Here is a 17,613-nt window from a genome sequence, read left to right as displayed (position 1 = left end):
ATGTCGAAGCCATTGCCTATGACAATGCTGATGCCAATGCCTGCGCCAATGTTGATGCCAATGCCTACGACAATGCCAACGCCAATGCCGACACCAATACATATGCCAATGACAATGCCAATGCCTATTGCTGACCATGTAACTCAAACTTCAACACTACTACATTACCTGGAGGTAATTGCCATCCATGTTCACATCTGCAACTTTGAATTTAGAATAACAGTCACAGTATCATGAAAGAAATTGATTCAAAAAATCCTCTCCTAAATTATTCCTGTATGCAGAACTCTAAACCTTGAAAGCTGAAAATATCAAAAAACCAAACCTTACCTAAATTAATCCTCACCTAAGTTAATCCTGTATGCAGCGTCTATCTCTTTTCAAAAAAAAAATTACATTGTCATTTCAAGCCTGAAATGTACATTGTATAATTATATGATACAAAATTTACGTGACTCTGTATCGAGTTTGGTATGCATCAGTCGACTACAAATATCAGCCCAACACTACAAGTATTTGGATCAGCCCAACACTGATGTCATCACACTGGAGTCACACTTAACTGAAATTCATACTGAGTGCCTTAACGGACTGTTTTCCAAAATTTTGCATCGATAAAATCAACCGCGTCAATAGTGAAAGAAATGAACATTTTTTGATTTATTGAAATTTTATGTGAAAATTAAATGTAACAATTCATTAGGTAATTCATTTAAAAAAAAATTTTTTTTTCTTCAACATACTAAATTTTCATGCAATGAAAAATTGAATTTTTCCATCTACTAAATTTATGTGCAATTTCAAAAATTATTCTTTATATATATTAAACTTTCTGTTGAGATATTTTCCTTAAATTATAAAGCTAAATCAAAAGTAATTTTGATATTCTATACTTTGAAATATTGTTTGGAAATGTATAACGAATGCTATGGATGAATTTTTATAATAATTTTCAATATTATAGGATGACATGTAATGTTTTTATAGAAAAAATTGTTACTGTTCTCAAATTTAATTTCAACAATTTCCATTTGTTTCAATGTAATTTTTCTCTTTAAATTCTCAAACAGTAAAATGTCAAGAGGGGGGTATTTGTAATATTACATTTTTTCTCGATTGAAATCAAATCTTCAATTCGAGATCTATAAAACTTGATAGTAAATATCAGAGTAATTGATATGTGGACAACTTTTAACTGAGAATTTATCATAAATAATTGTGTTGCACATTCCATGGTATCACCTAAACAGAGTTAACAAAATTAACAGATCATTATAAATAGCATAGTGGATAAATAAATTTAAAATAACAGTTTCAAAATAAAGTTTTATTGAGAACAAATGTAAAATGTAAATTCTAAACTTGTAATTTATAATTTTTTGGAATTTAATATCAATGACGTGTTCATAACTTTGTCACTGTTTTTGGCTTCATCTAAAATGCTATCTTTGAGGCCCTTCTCTAAAAAATGGTGGCTGGCTATGGTGTTCTAATTTTGTGCTCTCTGAATATTTTTCTGTTTAATTGAAATTTATAATGTTTTAATTTAAGATTTGAACAGTTTTATGGTGTTCTAATTTTGTATAATTTGATTTGTGTGTCTACAAGCCTATAGCCATTGTTTTCAACTATATAAATGGATAAGTATTTTAGCTTGTAATGATGCTATATGTTTAAGTGTGTAAGTTATTGTTTTGTGGATTTGTGTTGTATATTGCCAAAATTCGTATGAAGATTATAAGTTGATTTGCTCTGAAAACTGGATTTCCTATTCATTAGCAATAGATCCATTCATAATTTATCAAGAATTTACCATTTTGGAGCCGATAACTTTCTTCAGGTTAATAGGTGAAAAATGCTATTCAAACTATTTAGGAGAAATTGGTAGCATGGCAAAGGAAAAACATATATTTCAAATTAAATCATCTTACGAGGGTTATATTCTATGAGAATCACCTCTTGGATACATTTAATTTCAGTATTTCCTAGTGGGGGTGTTAGACATAAGGATACATCAAGGATCAAAACTTCAAACACTTAAACTTTTGATAGAATGATCTGATCTCCTTGTACTACAGCTCATTCTCCTCAGCTAGTCAAGGTGGTTCAAAATCATGTATCATTGCTAAGATTTGATGAAAAAAAATTCTCCCTTGAGTGTATTTCAGCCCATATTTACATACACGAAAAAATGGCCAATTTCTATATTCAAAACTGTGTATCTTGGAAACCCGATATGATAGAAAATTTACTTGGTCTTTATTTGAATAACAGAATCTTCTCTTTCATGTGAGGTAAATGATTTTTTTAAAAATATAATGATGAAGTAAGATAGGCTAATGTTTGTTTAAAAAAATGAAGAAACTTGTGATATTTTCCTCATCTTCACAGTCTCGACAGTTTTTTGATGATAAACAGTGATGCGAGATGTACCAAGGTATTCAAGGCAACACAGCTTATAAAGCATGTAATTCTCTTCTATTTGAGACAAATTGCAAGTTTCTATCATGTATCATACTCGTCTTAGAAACTCTTGAATAACATTAAAATCGCAGTGAAAATGAGAAAATAAAAATCATCATTTTTTTCAATTGACTGTAACTTTGGAACGGTATTGAAATAAAAAATATGATTGATGGGAGCGAAAGGAGAAGAAAATCCTCTACAAACATGACTACTTTTAAGATTTTTTATCTGAAGTGTTTCACGAGATATGCAACTTTTTCCTTATGAGAAATTTATGATATTTCCCTAATTTCCACAGTCTTGCATATCCAAAGTAGCATATCTACTCCATCCATCAAATGTTTGTGTGTGTGTGATGCTGTTATTAATAACAACCATAATTCATTTGAAAATTAATAATCAAATTGAAGTTGAAAATTCTCAGCCAAAGTTCTCATTTTTATTCATTCCAGAAAACAGAAGAAACACAGATAGAACAAAAAATTCACATTCAAAATACATGCCAACAGCTGATTGGGATGGCTGCAAGATGGATGAACTGACAAGCGCACGACCTAGCAGGTAAAATTGTACCTAAGTTTGTTTCATCCAGCTAAAAACTACAGAAACAGGATTCAGAAATTTGGACTTTTGATCAAATTACCAAGAAAAATGCTCAAAGTAAACTGAAAAATATTTATAAAAATAACATAGACAACAGAGAATATTTATTGTAGTATTCCTATGTTTTTTTATTTATATTTAACCTCAAAATTCGAATTTTATAATGTCTATTTGCTACTTTTCTCATTGCTTGCAGTTGAAATAATAATATTATCAATAGAAAAAACTATTATTTATTATTAAATGATGAGAATATGTAAATGATGATTATTTAATTATGATTCAGATGAACATTATTCTTATTTTGGATTTCTAGATTGGGATTTTATCATAAATGTAGGGTAGCCATTGAAATGATTATCTAAATCTAACCACAGTCATTGTTACCAACTTAGTTTTTGTTTTCGTGCACTAATCCTCCATATAACCCACCAACTATTTTGTGTTGCCATGTTGCAATTCTGGAGTGCAGAAAAATTTTTCCCGCACTAGAGCGGAAAAGTGATTCTTTGCGTTCTGTAATCAGTGCAGGAATGGCCATTTTTCAAGGTAACTGTAGGAAAAAATTATAATTTTTATTTTCTCATTTTTTCTGTGATTTCAATGTTATTCAAGAGTCTCTAAAACGAGTAAGATACAAGATAGAAACTTGCGATTGGTCTCAAATAAAAGAGAATTACATTCTCTATAAGCTGTGTTGCCTCGAATACCTTGGTACATCTTGAATCACTGTTTATTATCGAAAAACTGTCGAGACTGTGAAAATGAGGGAAATATCACGAGTTTCTTCATTTTTTAAACAAACGTATCTTACTTCACCATTATATTTTTACAAAAATAAATTACCTCACATGAAAGAGGAGATTCTGTTCTTCAAATCCAGACCAAGTACAATTTTTTATCATTTCGGGTTACCGAGATACATAGTTTTGTATTTGTATTAACTGTGATAATTACAGATGTGATGAGTTCTCAATATTGTGTTTGTCTTTTCGGTCTCAAAATTTTATAGTTTTTTCAAAATTTGAAATTTTTAATTAATTGTGATTGTTTCAATTTAATTTAGAAGTATTTTTAATATGAAAATGATTTTTGTGTGTTTTTGATTGAAAATTGAGTGTGTGATTGAAGAATGTTGAGTGACACATAACCTAGCTACATTTGAACTGTTGTATAAATTAGAATTGGAGCCGTTTTGGGCTTATATGCCTGTGGTACTTTTCTGTAAGTTGTGTAATTCTGAATGATTAAATAAATAAATCATACTTCTGATTTAAATACCGTTAACTGTTAAAAATAGTTTTGTAACTGTTAACTGTTAAAAAACTATTTTTACTTTTCTTGCCCTATTACCATGGGTAAGGAAAGTATTGCTTTCCGAAAAAAATTAAGGTACCCCAATTTGTAAATTTCTATACGTTTCAAGGTCCCCTGAGTCCAAAAAACTGTGTGTGTGTGTGTGTGTGTGTGTGTGTGTGTGTGTGTGTGTGTGTGTGTGTGTGTGTGTGTGTGTGTGTGTGTGTGTGGTGTGTGTGTGTGTGTGGTGTGTGTGTGGTGTGTGTGTGTGTGTGTGTGTGTGTGTGTGTGTGTGTGTATGTGTGTGTGTGAGTGTGTGTGTGTGTGTGTGTGTGTGTGTGTGTGTGTGTGTGTGTGTGTGTGTGTGTGTGTGTGTGTGTGTGTGTGTGTGTGTGTGTGTGTGTGTGTGTGTGTGTGTGTGTGTGTGTGTGTGTGTGTGTGTGTGTGTGTGAGTGTGAGTGTGTGAGCGTCTGTGTACACGATATCTCATCTCCCAATTAACAGAATGACTTGAAATTTGGAACGTAAACAGCTCCAACGATTTTGATTAAAGTTATACCTGAAATAGTTATCAATAAGTTCTATCAACTGCCACAAGTCCCATAGGCCTATCTGTAAAAATTTCAGGAGCTCCGCCCCATCTATGCAAAGTTTGATTTTAGATTCTCAATTATCAGGCTTCAGATACAATTTAAACAAGAAATTTCAGTAAAATAGATTGAGCATGATGTTCAATAACATTTCCAACTAGAATTAAAAATAAGCTCGAAATTTGAGAGAATGTGATTATCCAATTGCAAACTGTTGGCAACTGTTGATTCTATTAAATGATTCACTATGAAGAGATAGCAGACCTAGTGTGTCTCCAGCGTTATTGCCCTGTCACCAGCTGGCTCGAATCTTTGCATAGTAGACTTGAGATTCGCGGGAACACTAGCGTCAGGTGATCAATTTTCATAACAGCAAGGAAAGTTGTGTGAGTGCACCTGATTTTTAACAGTTGAACTAGATTCAATCTACTTGTGTTTCAACTGACCCTTGTGGAGCACATTCAACACCTGCTGATATTTAATATTATGGAGTGGCCGTAGTTGAGTTGATTAGATGCTGGCTTTCTGATACAAAGGCCCGGGTTCGAATCCCAGCCCGGGCAAGATATTTTTATCAGGCCACTCCCATGTTTCGTATGGACATGTTAAACCGTAGGTCCCCGGCTGCCTTATAAGCAGTTGTAAGGTCATGTCAGAGGCTCTGAAATTGATCAGTTGCGACCTGAAAACTCTGATACCAGACTTGAGCCAGCCAGGTCACACGATATTATTTTATTATGAAAGTCCACTTACCCATGATTTAGATTCCGGCATTGCTCCTACCGCAATGCTGGGGAGAAACTGCAAAAATAAATTATTACCATTCAGTGTTCATAATTGAAAAAGAGAATAATCAACTCTTTCCAAATTCTTAGAAATGAAGACTTGACCTGATGTTCATAGAATGTGACTTTTTTATCAGAAAATATTAAAAAACATAATTTTGGGTTGAGTCTTCTGCTCCCTTATCCTATACTATTAAACGAGCAAATTCTGTTTATATGTTCAGATGTTTTTATGTTTTTATTTGTATGTGACTGGATCTCGAATACTGCTCCAACTATTCTCACGAAATTTGGAACAAAGCCGGTTTATGATATAAGAATTCGATTGCACTAGGTCTCAACCCTGGGGATAACTTGCTGAAGGACATAAAAAGGATAAATTCGTCCTTGGAAAAACAGCTGGAAATTTTGTCGTCTGTCAATACTGTAATGGAAGTGAGTGAACGAGTGCATGTGCGGGATCATTCAGGTGATGATCTCACGGGAAGAAAAGTTCAGCAAGAAAAAAATATTTTTATTTATTTCTCTTTTTTTTTAGAAAACATGTTTACTACAGAAAGTCTGGAATAGTAACTAGATGCTGTTGGTGTATAGTAGAATTTATTGTAGCCTACATAGTACTTGATACTTGTTGTCGTTGTCCTTGACCGGGTTTACCAGACAGACTGTGTCATTAAAATAAAGGCTCATTAGCTAATTCTGCCAACGAGTAAATTGCTCTATCAATCAACTTTTGCCTGACGAGAGCGCTGAATCTTGCACGTGATGCACTTTTTACTTCAGTTGGGAGTCCATTGTAGAAGCCCAAGGCAGCTGATGGGAAGCCTCTCTGAGTAGCAGCCAACCGACATCGGGGAACATCCAGGTCAGTTGCATGGCGTGTATTGTAGCTGTGTATCTGATTTCTTGTTGACAGCTGCTGCAGGTTGTCTCTGACATACATCAAGGAGGACAGGATGTATTGGCTGTGGATGGTGAGTATCTTCAGTTCCTTGAAGAGTGGCCTGCAATGCTCCCTGTAGTCCGCAAAAGTAATGGCCCTGATTGCTTTCTTCTGCAGGAGCAGCACATCATGGCAATAAGGCGCGTGTCCCCACAGGAGGATTCCATACAAGATGTGACTATGAAAAAGGGAGTGATAAGCTGAGACCAGGTAATCCCTGGAGACAATGTGTCTCAGTTTTCTTATAAGGAATGTCTTAACCCTGAATGTCGTAACCCTGGAAAGTCTTTTGCAGACCTCAGCCACATGTTGACTCCACCTCAACTTGTTGTCAACCCAAAAACCCAGCAGCTTCACAGGATCAGACTCCACTGCAGTCCTCTTGAGGGAACATACCAGAAGGTTAGTTTTCTCCTCATTTAACTTCATCCTGTCTGCAGTAAACCAGGACTTTGCTGCCTTTAGTTGTTCCACTGACCTTTCTGCTGCCTCCTCTGTTGTTCGTCCTCTAGCTATCAGTGTGGTGTCGTCCGCAAAGAGGATGGACCCCTGGCTGTCTGGGAAGTCATTCATGAGGAGTATGAAGAGCAGGGGGCCCAATACAGAGCCTTGTGGCACACCATGCTTCAAATTTCTAATACTACATAGTATTTATTAACAAATATTGTAGCAAACATAGTACCGGTATGTCATTCTAAATTGAATTCATAGTATATCATTCTATTTGTAATTGATGATGTGTGTTAGATTTCGTCTGCCGTCCATTCTTCACTTTTCAGCTTCTTCGTAGTAGTCACTCTGGCAATGTTTGAATCTTGGTGCGCTTCCGCTGCCAACTTTATTTTGATCAGCTGACTTGTTGTTCGTCCTTGTTTTTCATCATTCTTTCTTCATTTATATCTTTAGAATACATTGCATATTTTTTCAAGGTTTTCGTCGATTGTCCCAATTAGATTGTTTTCAGGTCCAAACTTTTATAGCTTGTTTTTTGGTTTTGCGTTGCACAATACTGCTTTTACCCTCTGCTTCATCTCTCATAAACTTGGTTTTGTTTGTTTGTCTTCGCTCCAACTCACTAGCTTCATCGAGGGATTATGTAGCCCTGCATTCTTCAAGTTTTGAAACCGTCTTTTGCACTCAATTTCAATCTTCAGATCACCTTTCAAATGTTATGAAGTGTCTAGAATCAAGTCAACAATCAATCTTGAGTTTTAAACTTCGAAGTCTTAAATTTTCATAACTTTCAATTCAGTGCGTCGTAACTACATGTTTCATGTCTACTCAAGTGTTTTTTCCAAGATACTTTGGACTCAGGTTTCAATGAATTTCAATCAAATTGCATCTCTCAAACATTTGTTCTGCGATTCTAACTCACTTTTCACAAATTTGAGTTGTGCTCCAAGCTATTCACATAAGATTGTCGTAGCTGTTCACCACTAGCCACATTGTTGCCGTTATTCTTCCCTTGGAACGACTTCATCATTTTGGATCCTCACTCAACTCCATGTTTCTCTTGATTCGTGAGAACATTTGCTCCTCTGGTAGTCCTGCCTCTGCTGCAGTTTCCCATCGACATGTCCTGGCCTGGGCATGTCCTATCTCTTGGAACTTTGAAGCTGCTAGCCTTACATTGAGCTAAGTATTGTGTATTAATTTTACCTTTTCTTTTACATACACATATTATCTACTGTTTTTGATTTTCAAAATAGTTAACCTAAAAATCAGATTTTATTGACCATTTATTCATAGGCCAATTACATTGTGTCATTTTGTAATTTAGCAACCTTTTTCCCATTGCCATTCACTGGTTCAAACCTGAATTATCATGTATTTTGTACACCAAATTTTTGTGAATCTTTTCAATATTATCAGCTTCAATAATTATTTTGGATCTTAGTTCCATTCTCTTGTTTGGATTTGTAAGAATTTTCTTATCATGAATGCTAACGTTTAGCGATTCCAAGCCTTTTTTACAAACTCTAGTTAATCAATTCAATTATAACAGCCTCAATCAATTTGTTCTTAATTCTATTCTCCAATCTGGACTCACAAGAATCTTTGTAACATTTTCTTATTTTTCGTATCTCAATATTCAAATATTATATATTATCTTTAGTATCTCAATATTCAAATATTACATATTATTCAATTTTGAAGATTATTTCAAGTTTTACAATTAGATTTGATTCAATTATACTTCCATTAACTGCACTATAAGTCATAACTGCACTATAGGTCACTTTCAAGATTGTATTGTCAGTATTGTATTTCTCGTTAAAATTGCATTCCAGTAACATCACTTATATCAAATTTCATTGAATGGTTTTCACACTCAATTCTTTTTATTATTTTCCAATAATTAGTTCTCATCTATTTTATTTGAAATTTTGCTTACTTTTAAATACAACTCACAAGTATTAAGAAATTTTAGCATCAGATTGATTGGTGATTGCTCACATTTAAAAAACATCATATTTTAAAGTGTAGATATTAATTTTTTTGAATTTCATAAATTTAATTATTATTATTGTCAATCATTTTTGACTCAGTATATGTTTACTTGCACTTCTAGAACTTTTGTATGTTCAAGTTTTTCCTTGCACCAATCTTTGATTTTTCGAAATATACTCTAATGATTATAAACCTATTGTTCTCATTTGGCATTGACCTTTCCTAGTATTCATATATTAATTGATTTTCCCTAAGCTATCTAGCTACCAGTAACTTCAATGATCGTTTTGCATTCAATTTCTGATCAATTTTGAATGTACAACAATCATTTAAAACTTTATGTGTGATTGGGTTGGATTCAGAAATAACACTCTTAGCTGTTTCATCAATCTATTACCAAAGTCCACTGCTCTTTCCATCCAAATCATATATAAAATTCATGGTCCTCCATGCCATCAATGGGATTAGCAATCCTCAAAATTAAAATTGTGTTTGAAATTCTAAATAGCAACACTTTGCCAAATTATCAATGCCAAATGACTTGGCACTTACTTATCATTCACATAGCTGTCTTATGTTATGTTGTATCAATTTACACCTAGGATTAATACACTGTGTATTTGGTTTTAAGGATACTTTGCTGTCATCTCACTGCACTGTGCCGCTATCACTTATATGGTGTCTCGATTGCCCAGCTGACTACCCAAACTGCACACTCAAGGCTGGTGTCCTTCAATCTCAATTGACTCCACATCAAACCATTTGGGACAAGTGAGTAGTGCTAATCATTGTAAAGCTCTGGCAAGTCAGGTCGAACACAATTAAAATTGTGTTTGAAATTCTAAATAGCAACACTTTGCCAAATTATCAATGCCAAATGACTTAGCACTTACTTATCATTCACATAGCTGTCTTATGTTATGTTGTATCAATTTACACCTAGGATTAATACACTGTGTATTTGGTTTTAAGGAAACTTTGCTGTCATCTCACTGCACTGTGCCGCTATCACTTATATGGTGTCTCGATTGCCCAGCTGACTACCCAAACTGCACACTCAAGGCTGGTGTCCTTCAATCTCAATTGACTCCACATCAAACCATTTGGGACAAGTGAGTAGTGCTAATCATTGTAAAGCTCTGGCAAGTCAGGTCGTATCGCTCAAATTATTTTTATAAGTTTGCATTCATAACTTGATTAAAATCATGTCTCCAAAAGCTAAATCAGAGCAGCTTGTGCGTCGATGGCTAGGCATTGTTAAGGAGGTTAATAGACAATATGATGACTACTATAACTTTGTTGTAAATTCAAATGAAGACTATCAAACTTTATTGACAGTGCGCAGTTGCCTGATCAAACTTGAGCAACTCTATGATGATAGTTACTTTGAGATTGATCCTGAGTCAATAGACCAGGACATTCATACTAGCTTTTCAAAGAAATTCACATCTATGATGGCTAAACTGAATATTATTTGTGAAACTTTTGAAAATCAACAACAAATGCTCCAGCAACAAGCATTTTGCAATCAAGAATTATCTCAAGATAGTTCTGCAAACAATCAGACAGTAAATATATCTCCAGTTCCTCAAGCTATGAATCTTGATCAACAGCACATACAGATTCCTAACATGGTGCAAATGACACCCAATGTAAATAATACTAACCAAATTAAACCTCATTCAAGTTTTCAGATGGCCACTCCATCAACATTTCAATTTCAGCATTTCAAATTGCCAGAGATTCCCCTTCCCAGGTTCAATGGTGAATTTGAACACTGGCTGGAATTCAGATCAGCATGTTCCTCCATTGTAGCTGACAACACTTCTGTTGCTGACAATGTAAAATTTCAATACTTGAAACAAGTGCTTTCTGGTGTAGCATTACATAGGGTAGCCAATGTACCTGCCGATGATTTTCAGTTGGCTTGGTCACTTTTGAAATCTAGGTATGACAATCTCTTCTTGATAGCTGACACCCATGTTGCTGCTATATTATCTCCACCTAGTCTCAATTCTAAGCTGGCTTCCTCATGGCGAGCTTTCATTGATCATGAAAAGTTAAATATCAATGCTTTTGAATCGCTTGATTTGAACATTGAAATCAAGGATCTGTTATACATGTATGTCATCATCTCTCGGTTTGATTCTGCCACACTCAGGGATTGGGAAAGATACAATTCTCTCAAAGATAAGCCATCATTGGAGAATTTGTGGAATTTCATGGAGTCGCAGCATAAGGTTGCTCAGGCCGTTGCATTCAATTTCAATGGTAATATTCAAACCACTCAGAAGTTGCATACTTCTAATCATCAGACTTCAATCAGTAAGAATAATCATGTAAATAATCAGCAGACTAAACCAGTTAGTTATGCTCAAAATGTGTCTAACAGATTTTCCAATTTCCAGAAAACATTCTCATGTACCTTCTGTAAGGATTCATCACACAATATCTTCAACTGCTCTGGTCTTCTAAAGCTTGCTCCTGCTGGTAGATTGGTTTCAGTTCGTCAGAAGAGTCTATGCTTCAATTGCTTGAGGCCATACAGTCGAGAGCACCACTGCTCTGGTTCCTGCAAGCGCTGTGGTAAACCACATCACACAGTGCTTCATGATGACTCATCTAATAATCGTTCAAACAATGATAGGAATGTCTCTAATAATAGTATTCAATCACGTAACTTGTCACAAAATTCAAGACCAGGTTCAAGCTCTGATGCTTCCATTGAGCATTTTTCAAAATTCACTAGTGCTCGGGCTCCTGCTGAACCATGCACTAATACTGAAATTGTGTCAAAACCTAGTTCATCTCAATCTTCACTGTCAGTTGGGACTCCAACCACAAAATGTGCTGCAGTCTATGCCTCTCGCAGTTCATCATTGCAAAATCAAAGCAACTCAATTGCTATAATGCCAACTGCCGAGGTCATAGTCATCAATTCTCATGGTCAACCTATGTCGTGCGCTGTTAGATACCGGAAGTGATTCCTGTCTAATTTCTGAGAAGTTAGCAAGCTGCTTAGCTCTGCCTCCCATTCATGGTGACAATTTCATTCACACTGTTTCCAACGATGTAACTAAAGCCACTGTGGCACACTCAGTCACAGTCAAATCTGTTGATCAAAATTGGGCTGCTGCTATCAATTGTCTTGTAGTCAGCAAAATAGCATTAAGTCTACCTCCATATAATTTGGATATTGGTAAATTTAACATCCCCACTGAACTTAGATTAGCTGATCCATACTTCCATCAGTCTAAAGGGATAGATTTGTTATTAGGAGCATCAGTGTTTGCTGCAATCATGACTTGTGGCCAACTCACTTTAGATCCCTCATTACCCATTCTTCAAAACATCAGGTTGGGTTGGATTGTTTTTGGTGCATTTCAATTTTCATTACCCATCCCTCGTTCTAATCATGTCAATTCCAACTTTATTTCTAGTATTGAGATTTCCAACCAATTGGAACGATTCTGGCAGATTGAAGAACTGTCTCAACCTGCTCCTCCAGCTCCTGAAACGGTCAGGGTTGAAAAGCATTATGATGAAACCACTATTTGTGGTGATGATGGACGATTTATTGTATCATTGCCCCAAAAAGACAACTTTTCTGATTTGGGTAAATCCCAATTTCAAGCCAAAAAACACTCCAATTCATTGGAAACCAAGCTGTCTAAGAATGCTGAATTGAAATCTCAGTACACTGAATTCATGCAGGAATATCAAGAGATAGGACATATGAGTCCTGTTGACCCTCCTACTCCCAGTGGGAAGACTTATTACATTCCACTTCATGCGGTATTCAATGCCCTTCCAGTCAAAACAATCAACTCAAAACATATTAATCATATTCAACATTGGAACATAATTAATGACATGAACAAGCAACTGTGGGAACGATGGTCACATGAGTAACTTGTGACTCTTCAGAAGAAACACAAATGGACATCTTCCTCAGATAATATTAAAATTGGCACTTTGGTTCTGTTGAAAGACCCTGGCACTCCCCCAGCCGCTTGGAGGCTTGGCCATATAACAAATGTTGTGAGTGGCTCTGATGGTAAGGTCAGAGTGATCTCTGTGTTCACTGAGTCAGGAGTCTATGAATGCGCTATTTCTAGGATGGCTCCACTTCCATTTGATGATGAAATTGACAACACACTCATCTAACATATTTTTTATTTCTCATTTGTTGGAAAATTCACGAATTTCCCAACGGGGCTCAGTCTATGTTAGATTTCGTCTGCCGTCCACTCTTCACTTTTCAGCTTCTTTGTAGTATTCGCTCTGGCAGTGTTTGAATCTTGGCGTGCTTCTTCTGCCATCTTTATTTCGATCAGCTGACTTGTTGTTCATTCTTGTTTTTTGTCATTCTTTCTTCATTTATATCTTTAGAATACATTGCATATTTTTTAAAGGTTTTCGTCGATTGTCCCAATTAGATTGTTTTCAGGTCCAAACTTTTATAGCTTGTTTTTTGGTTTTGCATTGTACAATACTGCTTTTACCCCCTGCTTCATCTCTCATAAACTTGGTTTTGATCGTTCGTCTTCGCTCCAACTCACTACCTTCATCGAGGGATTATGTAGCCCTGCATTCTTCAAGTTTTGAAACCGTCTTTTGCACTCTCTTTAATTCAGGCCTTTTCCCAAGTTATAATAGTAAATTTAATACGCAATAGACTAGAGCCATTATTGTAAGTGAGTTAGCGAAATAAATTATTTTCTCTCTCTATTATGAACGGCCATGACTTCGAGTTTCCCATGATAGATATTTAAAAATTGTGGCTCCGAGTCGTCGAGGAATGTAGATTATGGAATTATCTCTAAAACTTAGCCTTCTTGTCGCGACATAAAATGCGATAAGTTGGAAAACAGCAAGCATTGAAATTATAACAAACTACCGATTTTGCAGTTACTATTTGGTCCAAAGGCTGTAGAAGCCACGCGACGATTGGTCAAATTGATTCCATTCGCCCAATAGGAGACCTGTTTCTAAATACAGTAGTGGGGATTCCCCAGTTGAGAGACCAGATTACGTTCCGGAGGACACTTTGCTAGGAGCACTACGAGAGTAAAGATGTAGTCATTATGTTTCGCCCTTTTTGGGCAAGTTTATGAGTTTATATCATTTTTAGTTAATGTAGGAGCTAGTTTTATTTTTATTAATGTTTAAATTTACTAGTAGTGCCATGTCCTGAAAGGTTTAATTGTGTTTCTTCATCATGTACGAATAATTGTTTCTTCAATAACCGCTAAGGTACGTAAAATAAGGTTAAAATATAATTTAGGGAATTTAATTGATTGAAACTTCCATAAGAGTATTGAATTAATTAAGCCTGTTATTTTTCAAGTTAATAATATTGATTGAGAATAATCCTTTTGATTTTATTAGTGATGGAAGATACTTATAAATTTTTTTCTACAGAAGTATAGAAAGTTTTCAGTTACGTTACATTTGAGTTATTGTTTCTGGAGATATATTATCGTAGAGTATTGCTGAAAGTCAGGAAGATAGCCTTTAAATTGGAATGAAACTTTTAAGATTATGTTCATATGGAGTTTATGACATTTTTTAATTTATATTTTTCAGACTCTGTTTTCTTATGTCATTAAGGCTGTCGAATGATTTAGTAAATTTTTTATGATAGAAATCTTAATAGACGAAGAAGAAAGTTTTTCTTTTCCAGGAAATTAATATTAATGAATGTTCAAATTTTAATACAATTTAAATTACTTTCTATGTGTTTACTAATTTTATTTAATTAAAGGTAAAAATTCCACAAGATGAATCTTATAAGGCAAACATTATCTTTCCTTAAAGTGAAATTTTCAATATTTTTTTTCTTTTATTGTGTTATAAAGTGTCTTGTTTTATTAGGTGATAGATTCATAATTTCAGTTGATACTAGTTTTTGGACTTGTATTTGTAGGTAAATCAAATCATAAACTCTGGAATGTTCATTTTTAATTAAGGTTCTGAGCAGTTTTGGGCGAATGCCCGTTATTTACACTTGGATTGCGTCCTATAGTTCATAAATAATAAATAAAATAAATGTTGGCTGGCGCACAAGTTTCCAACAATACTAGCCGAGCTACTATATGAAAAATTATATTTGATTTCGCAAACCAAACGAAAAATATCATATAAGTTAGCATCATTCCAATTTGAATTATTTGTGAAGAAAGATCCATTAATTCTGATAAAAAGAATCAGTAGTTTAAAGATAAAAATCTATATAAAATGAGGATTCAAAGAATGAGAGAATTTAATTAATTGTAATCAATAGATAACTCCTGTTTTAGCTTTTGATGAATTGTAGGAAGAGTTAGAAATTAATGCTGTAATACATTTATTTACAGCGGTTCATGTGTGTTCCCAAACCAACTTCTTGTACTACCACCCCTTTGGTTCCGCAACTTTATGTAAAACCGCTTCAAGACACCCGTTCAGACGACAGGTCTAGGGACGTAAGAGGACGTCGCCGTCAAGCCAAATTCAACCGGTAAAAGCTCACCGCCAAAAACAAGGTACTGTAACCCCGACGATAAAGCAACGTACAAACCAACGAAAGTGCAGTGTAGTGAAACAAAGGTTCATTCGAGAATGTCAATAAAAAGTGGGGATTCAAAATTATTATGAAATGGGTTATATGGGTTACTATCGACGAAATTTGGGTTCAACGGGTTTTTTTCTTTCTTGAGTAATTTTATGTTGAAGTTAATTATTTGTTATTTGATGACTGATATTGTTTGGTTTTGTGACGTATTGCTATCTAAACGGGGATAGTAATGCGCCCCCGAATCAGATGAAGAATGTCAACAAAGTAACATGAAATTGTTGTTTCTGTTGTTCGATTTTAGTTGCCAATGTTTATTGAAACTGTTTGTATTTTTCAATTATTTCAAATTGTAGTGATTTTCTATAGTATAAACCTATTAAATCAGGCATGGCAAGATTAATTGAAGTTTTCTTGACTCTAGCCCGTTCACCTGCATGAATTAGGTATAGACTCAGGTATTTTCTAGATGTGTCGGCCTATTTCTAAATTCTAAATTTTATTCAAAATTATCTTCTTTGGCACACTACATAGTATATTAACAAATATTGTAGCAAACATAGTATGTCATTCTAAATCGAATTCATAGTATATCGTTCTATTTGTAATTGATGATATTTTTGTTTTTGTTTTTGGAGTGTGTATAAATTTTTATTTTGATGAGTGATAGTAGCTTGACCTAGATTTTGATTTGGACTGTAGTATAAATTTGAAAAGTGACAGTTTTGGGCATAAGCCTGTTGTGCCTCCTCATATAACTGTAAAAATAATTGTACGGCTGAAAAAATGAATAAATAGATATAAACTATAAATTCAATCCTTCGATACCAATTATCTATGCTCTTACACTCCAGAGCGAAGCTCTATATTGTTGATTTCAACACGAAATCGCAGTCCTGTGAAAAGATGTGACAAAAATAGAATTTTTCCTGGATTAGTTCTCGAGAAAAATGAGGAAACTGGAGGAGAAAATCTTATAGATATATGGAGTACTTACAATAGTCAGTGAGCAAATAGTGGAGATATGCATATTGCACTTGCTCTAAAGGATGGAGTCTAAGTGAAATCTAGAAGATGAAGTTTAGAAGTGAAGTCTAGAAGATGAAGTCCAGACGATGTGGACTAGTTTGGAGGATAAAGCCTTGAAGAATGAAACGTTGTTTTAGGGACGTGGATAATGACTCTGACAGTAGGAAAATGGAGTCCTCTTTTATGTGAAATATTGACAATACAACTGATTGCTTGAACCAGTAAGAAAGTAAATAGTTGTTAGAGCTCTACTATATTGAATGCTTATTTCGATAAATATTGTACATATGATTGGATGTATTGTTCGCAGAGTATACAAGTCTATTTTTTATTTGATGTGAAATCTTGACAATTCAACCCAGATAGCACACAAACGAAAAAATCAATGAAAATCACAATTCCTTTTGACATTTTTAATGTTATTATAACATGAAAAATGTACTTTTCTCACGTGATTTTTACATACAAATGTCGCTCTTTTTTACGAAAAAAACGTAGAAAAAGTATGTGAAAATAACGTTTTTCAATCACTACATTTTAACGTTTTTCACGTCTTTATCACATAATTTTAACCTTTTCATCACATAATTTTAGCTTTTCTATCACACAATTTTAAAGATTTTATTACATAATTTTAACTTTTTCTACCAGAAAAATATGTGAATATTACCCTAAACCTAACCATAGCCATCTCTAATTCAAGGCCCCGGCCTACGATATTGCAACGTCGCAGTGTAGGCCTAGAATCCAATACAGGATTGGTGAAAAAGATCAGCTGGTATTTTTACTTTCCTTGCCCTTTTACCGTAGGTAAGGAATGTATTGCTTTCCAAAAAAAATTGGTACCCCAATTTCAAGTTTTCTATACGTTTCAAGGTCCCTGAGTCCAAAAAC

The 17,613-nt window shown here is 34.5% G+C and overlaps 1 protein-coding gene across 1 annotated transcript in view; it reads right to left on the bottom strand.

Annotated features, from left to right (window-relative positions):
• LOC120353058 overlaps positions 1-16,918 on the bottom strand; it is a 115,379-nt gene extending 98,461 nt beyond the window's left edge. The window contains 2 exon segments of the mRNA XM_039435544.1: positions 5,709-5,756; positions 16,688-16,918. Of these exon segments, the coding sequence (XP_039291478.1) occupies positions 5,709-5,756; positions 16,688-16,720 (81 nt within the window). The 5' untranslated portion in view covers positions 16,721-16,918.
• Between the last annotated feature and the right edge of the window lie 695 nt (positions 16,919-17,613).

Source organism: Nilaparvata lugens, chromosome 9, assembly GCF_014356525.2.
Source record: "Nilaparvata lugens isolate BPH chromosome 9, ASM1435652v1, whole genome shotgun sequence".
Lineage (NCBI taxonomy): Eukaryota > Metazoa > Arthropoda > Insecta > Hemiptera > Delphacidae > Nilaparvata > Nilaparvata lugens.
The sequence above is the reverse complement of the archived record's forward strand: the minus strand, read 5'-3'. Positions and strand labels throughout refer to the sequence as shown.